Raw genomic sequence first — 6,000 nt, forward strand, 5'->3', positions numbered from 1 at the left:
CCCCGGTATTCACTGACATATTTAACCTGTCCTTGGAACAGGCTGTCATCCCCACCTGCCTGAAGAAGTTCACTATCATCCCTGTACCTAAAAAATCCAAGCCTGCTTGCCTCAACGACTACCGCCCTGTAGCTCTCACCTCCATAGCCATGAAGTGCTTTGAGAAGCTAGTAAAGGGCTACATCTGCTTCTCCCTCCCCATCAACCTGGACCCCGTGCAATTTGCATCCCGCCCCAACAGGTCCACGGAGGACGCCATAGCCCATGTGCTGCACACAGCAGCATCACACCTGGACAAGAGGCAGGGGAACTATGTGAGAATGCTATTCATCGACTACAGCTCAGCATTCAATACCATAGTCCCCTCCCAACTCATAGCCAAGCTCAGGGACCTGGGCTTGAACTATGACCTCTGCCAGTGGGTCTTGGACTTCCTGACGGGCAGTTCCCAGGTGGTGAGAGCAGGCAACTGCACCTCCTCATCCATCACCCTCAACATAGGGGCCCCCCAGGGCTGTGTTCTGAGTCCCCTCCTCTACTCCCTGTACACACATGACTGTGTGGCTCAGTGGAACAACAACACAATCATCAAATTTGCTGACGACACAGTAGTGGTGGGCCTGATCTCTGCAAACGACGAGAGGGCCTACCTGGAAGAGGTCAAGGTCCTGGCGGGATGGTGCCAGGAGAACAGCCTCTCCCTGAACGTCAGCAAAACAAAGGAGATGATTGTGGACTTTAGGAGGTCGGGGGTCAGGGACTACAGCCCCCTCAGCATCGACGGGGCACTGGTTGAGAGAGTGAACAGTTTTAAGTACCTCGGAGCCCACATATCCGAGGACTTGACATGGACCACACACATTGACAGTGTTGTGAAGAAGGCACGACAACGCCTCTACTTCCTCAGGCGCCTAAGGAAGTTCAAAGTCAGTCAGAAGATCCTTAAGAACTTCTACTCATGTACAATAGAGAGCATCCTGACTGGCAATATCACCTCCTGGTTTGGGAATAGCACTGCACAAGACCGTAGCAGACTACAGAGAGTGGCACGTTCAGCCGAACGCACAATTGGAGGGGGGCTTCCCACTCTCCAGAACATTTACAACAAGTGGTGCAGGGGTAAGGCTAAGAGAATTATCAAGGACTCCAGCCACCCAAACAACTGCCTCTTTGAACTGCTGCGGTCAGGCAAGCGATACCAGAGTCTCATGACAAGCACAGAAAGACTCAGAAGAAGCTTCTATCCCCAGGCCATCAGGTTGCTCAACGAACAATAACACTATGCAACAACCATCAAATGCACTCACAACACACACATCCACACCCACTTTAAACAAACAACACACTGCAGCACCCACTCTCCACACTTTAGAACACCTAAACACACTTTATATTTATTGGTAAAGGATTTGCACTACAACCCATACCTCAGTACACCTTACTGTAAATTGTACCTCATCCCATTTCTGCTCTGCACTATATAGTATATTGTATATTAGTATATTGCATAGTATATTGTATATTGTATGGTAACTCAGTTACTTCTATTCTGCATTGAACATTGTACATATGTATATACTGAACACTGTGTCTACATACGTGACTTCTATTTTTTACATGCTATACTATTTTATTTCATACTTATCTTTTGTCTAGCACAGTCTCTGGAGCGTAACAGAAAGAAGCATTTTGTATAAAAGTATTCTGTACTTCTGTATGACAACTATTAAAGAAACTTGAACTTGAACTTGGGTATCCGACATATAGTGTCCAGTGCCTACCACCCTGAAACTCAGGGGGCTCTAGAACGTTGGCATCAGACATTAAAGTCCATGTTGCGTAAATATTGCTTAGACACAGAGAAAGATTGGGATGAGGGTGTCCCCCTTGTTCTATTTGCTGCACGAGAGACCATGCAGGAGTCTCTTGGTTTCAGTCCTGCTGAGCTCGTTTTCGGGCACACTGTTAGAGGACCTCTGAAAGTTCTTAAAGAACGGTTCATGTCAAAGGGTGCCAGCACACCCACTAATGTTCTTGATTTTGTTAGCCAGTTCCGAGAGCGACTGCATCAGGCGTGCTCTCTCGCAAAAGAAGCGCTCTCTTATTCCCAGAGAACTATGAAGCGGCACTATGACGAGAAAGCTGTTTCTCTATCTTTCCAGCCAGGTGATAAGGTTACCTATCCTTGGCTCTGCTCTTTCTGCTTGTTTTTCCGGACCTTATGCAATAGACAAGAAAATAAGTGATACTGACTATGTAGTTTGCACACCTGATCGTAAACGTCACTCTCGTGTTTGCCACATCAATATGCTAAAACCATATTTCTCCAGAGATAGTCTGCAGGTAAAGACCTCAGACCAGACAGCAGGACTGGCTGTCTCTGCTGTTGCCTCAACTCCTATAGTTCCAGACTCTCCTAACGTTAGTGGTGAGGATGTAGATGGCTTAGAGTTGCGCAATGCAGCACATCAGTGTGCTAGATTGTCCAACACTGAGATGTTATTGAACCTACCCACTAACTTGGCACACTTACCTGAGGAGCAGCGAGAGGACATCACAACTTTGATTCAGGCCTACATGGCTCTGTTTGTTGATGTTCCCTCCTGTACTTCTGTATTGGCCCATGATATTAATGTTAACAATGCAAGCAACATGCATACCATGTTAACATCACCAAGAGAGCCATGATGCAACAGGAGGTTGACTATTTGTTGAAACATGGTTTAGCCAAGCCAAGTTGCAGTCCCTGGAGTTCACCTTGCTTGTTGGCTCCCAAATCGGATGGAACTCCTAGATTTTGTACTGATTTCCGATAGGTAAATGCTGTCACCGTACCTGATTCCTTCCCACTGCCCCGCATGGAAGATTGTATTGACAACCTTGGATCTGCCACCTATGTTAGCAAACTAGATTTGTTAAAGGGTTACTGGCAGGTCCCTTTGACCCCCGTGCCTCGGAAATCTCTGCGTTTGTTTTTTTGCAATATACTGTGATGCCTTTTGGAAAGTGTAATGCCCCGGCCACTTTCCAGTGACTGGTGAACCTGGCTGGTGTTCCAAATTGTAATGCCTATCTCGATGACCTGGTTGTCTATTCGACCAACTGGCGTGACCACATGACAACCTTACAAACTGTCTTTGACCGCTTAGCTGAAGCCTCCCTGACCCTTAACCTTGCCTAGTGTGAGTTCGGCAAGGCTACGGTTACCTATCTTGGTAAGCAGGTAGGACAAGGACAAGTGCGTCCGGTGGATGCAACAATATCTGCAATCACAACCTTTCCAGTGCCTACTACTAGGCGGGAATTGCGTAGATTCCTTGGGATGGCTGGGTATTACCGTGGCTTTTGCAGAAATTTTTCTTCTGTCGTCACTTCTCTCACTCTTCTGTGTAGCCTGTCCAAACCATTCATTTTGGACAGCTGATTGTCAAAATGCATTTGAAGGTGTTAAAGCTCTCTTATGCAGTTCCCCTGTTCTCTCTGCTCCAGATTTCTCCCTGCCGTTCTAGTTGGAGGTGGATGCCAGCGGGGTGGGAGCTGGAGGAGTGTTATTACAGGAGGATCACGATGGTGTCAGTCACCCAGTTTGTTATTTTTCCCGGAAATTTTTAAAACATCAACTAAACTATTCCACTATTGAAAAGGAGACTTTGGCTATGTTGTATGCTTTGCAACATTTTGAGGTATATGTCGGTTCAAGCGTGTTACCAGTGGTAGTATACACCGACCACAACCCATTGATATTTCTGTCGCGGATGTACAACCACAATCAGCGCCTCATGCGCTGGGCGCTCATAGTCCAAAATTATAACCTCGAAATAAGGCATAAGAAGGGATCCGAGAATCTCGGGATAGGGATGCTCTATCTCGGAGATAAGAATCTCATGCTGTCAACTTGTTGTTGGTTGACTCGTTCATTGTTGACCCGAGTGGTTGTTGCACCAACTGCTTGTTTTTTTCATAGCTCTCTACTTTGGAAGTACATATTAAATTATCTCGGAGATGGGAATCTCATTGTTAAAAACATGTTTTGTTGATGTTATGTGTTATATAACACATAGGGGCAGGTATATATAAGATTTTTTCTTCTTCCTGTTCCTTTCGGCCATGGTATTTTTTGTGAATTATGTGAATATGTACTGTTGGACTGTGGTGATTCCATGTACGGATAAATAAAATGATGATGATGATGATGATGATGATGATATATGTCAAACATGTTTTTGTCTTATGTGTGGGGGTGTTCCATCCCAATGTATGTGCTTCCCCAGTGTGTGTCTTGTTCTCCATTTTGTTTCCTCGCTCCAGCCAGAACCCGTCCTCCATCATTGGTCCCTGCTATGCCTGCCCTTCCATTGGTGGACTACATAGCAGCACAGCACCGATTGGTGGATGGGTTTCAAGACTCCAAGACCCAATCAATAACCATCACTCACCACCCAATCCTGGATCACCACCCCCTGTTAAAACATGGCTGCTCACTTCAGTCATGCCTCTCTCTCTGGCATGAGGCTAGGCCTAGTGATATTTTGAGACATTGACTTTGATACTATTGCATTTGTTTATTGACCTTTGTGTTTTGGAAATTGCCTCTGTGTGTGCGTGGCCACAGAGATCATAGATGGCTATAGATTGTTTTGTATATATTTTGCCATTCTTGTATATATCTCTAATGTGTGTTCTTTTCCTCTTTTTCAGGAAGCACGGATGGGGTGAGCTGCCATTTCCTTTGGACATTGTTTTCCCCTGTTTTTGTTAGGTAAGGGTAGTTTAGACAATGTAATTTCTTTTACCATAGATTAGGTTGGTTTATTTGGAGAATAGTGGTGTTTGTTTGTTGTTTTGGCCTTGGCTCACCCTTGAGATACATGTGCTTCCTTTGCATTTACCAATAAATATCATTGTGTTTACAAACTTGGTCCATCATTTCTATCAACCAACATTTATGTTACAGCCCTTTACCCTTAGACTCACAGGGGTCGTAACAGTCTCGTTATCGCAAGTTCGTGAGCTCTTGGATCAACAGAAGGGGTTTTATAAAGAGCTTCTGGATCAACAGGAGCGCAGTTTTAAACGATTGAGACAACCAACAAGAGACTGGACGAATTTGCGAGAGAAGTGAGTGATTTACGCAAGAGTCTACACTACACTCAAAAAGACGTGGAAAGAAGTCTACTTCAAAGATCTCAGAACTGGACTCTGGTTGCAAACATAAGCGAGAACATCCTCTCGCTTCTCGGGAAAATGGACTAAATGGAGGGACAATCATGAACAAACAACATTGTGATTGATGGAATCCAAGAGCTGGGATTATGCAGTGTCCAAGGTGCGTAACCTGTTTTTCTGACAAACTGCAACTAACAGGGATAGAGATGGAACAAGTTCAAAGGATGGGTCAACCTTCTGGACAGAGCGGAGCTAGACCTAGGCCGATCATCGCCAGGCTTGTTCAGTTCAAAGACAAGATTGCTGTCATGAAGAGGGCTAAAAGGCTGCAAGGATTCGACTTGTATATCAATGAGGATTATACGGAGGCGGTTAGACAAAAAAGGAAAGAGCACTTGCCGGAGATGAGGGCTGTGAGATGCAGGGGAGACATCATGTTCTTGAGGCATGACAAGTTAATTGTCCGCCCATCCACCCAAGAGCCGAGAAATGTCCTGTCCCCCAATCCTATTCCCATTTCCGAGTGCTGTTGAACAGCCTCAGCTATAGCCTACACCAGGGGTGGGCAACTTTGTATATGGTGAGAGCCACTAAATTTCCACACTCAATCTGGGGGGCCGCATTGTTTATTGGCAGTCCCGCCAGTAGTACCATCACTCAAATAGCCCATAATAGTCACAGATGTGATAAATAAGGCATATCAACTATTATAATTTGTTGTAACTTTGTTTTTATTCCATTTCAAACGCATTTAGTAATGCTTAATTTCAACTTTATGAATTTATAAATACAGCTGAATTTGAAAGTATTGCTGTGTAACCCAAATATATACAA

The 6,000-nt window shown here is 45.0% G+C and overlaps 1 protein-coding gene across 1 annotated transcript in view; it reads right to left on the bottom strand.

Annotated features, from left to right (window-relative positions):
• The window catches only part of LOC311237923 (cyclic nucleotide-gated channel beta-3-like), a gene marked incomplete at both ends in the record, with an annotated part of 80,551 nt that extends 74,949 nt beyond the window's left edge, over nt 1-5,602 (bottom strand). The window contains one exon of the mRNA XM_084325898.1: nt 5,566-5,602. Within this exon, the coding sequence (XP_084182024.1) occupies nt 5,566-5,602 (37 nt within the window). The remainder of the gene's footprint in view (nt 1-5,565) is intronic.
• Nucleotides 5,603-6,000: the final 398 nt, after the last annotated feature.

Source organism: Notolepis coatsorum (assembly GCF_963971535.1).
Source record: "Notolepis coatsorum genome assembly, chromosome: 12".
Lineage (NCBI taxonomy): Eukaryota > Metazoa > Chordata > Actinopteri > Aulopiformes > Paralepididae > Notolepis > Notolepis coatsorum.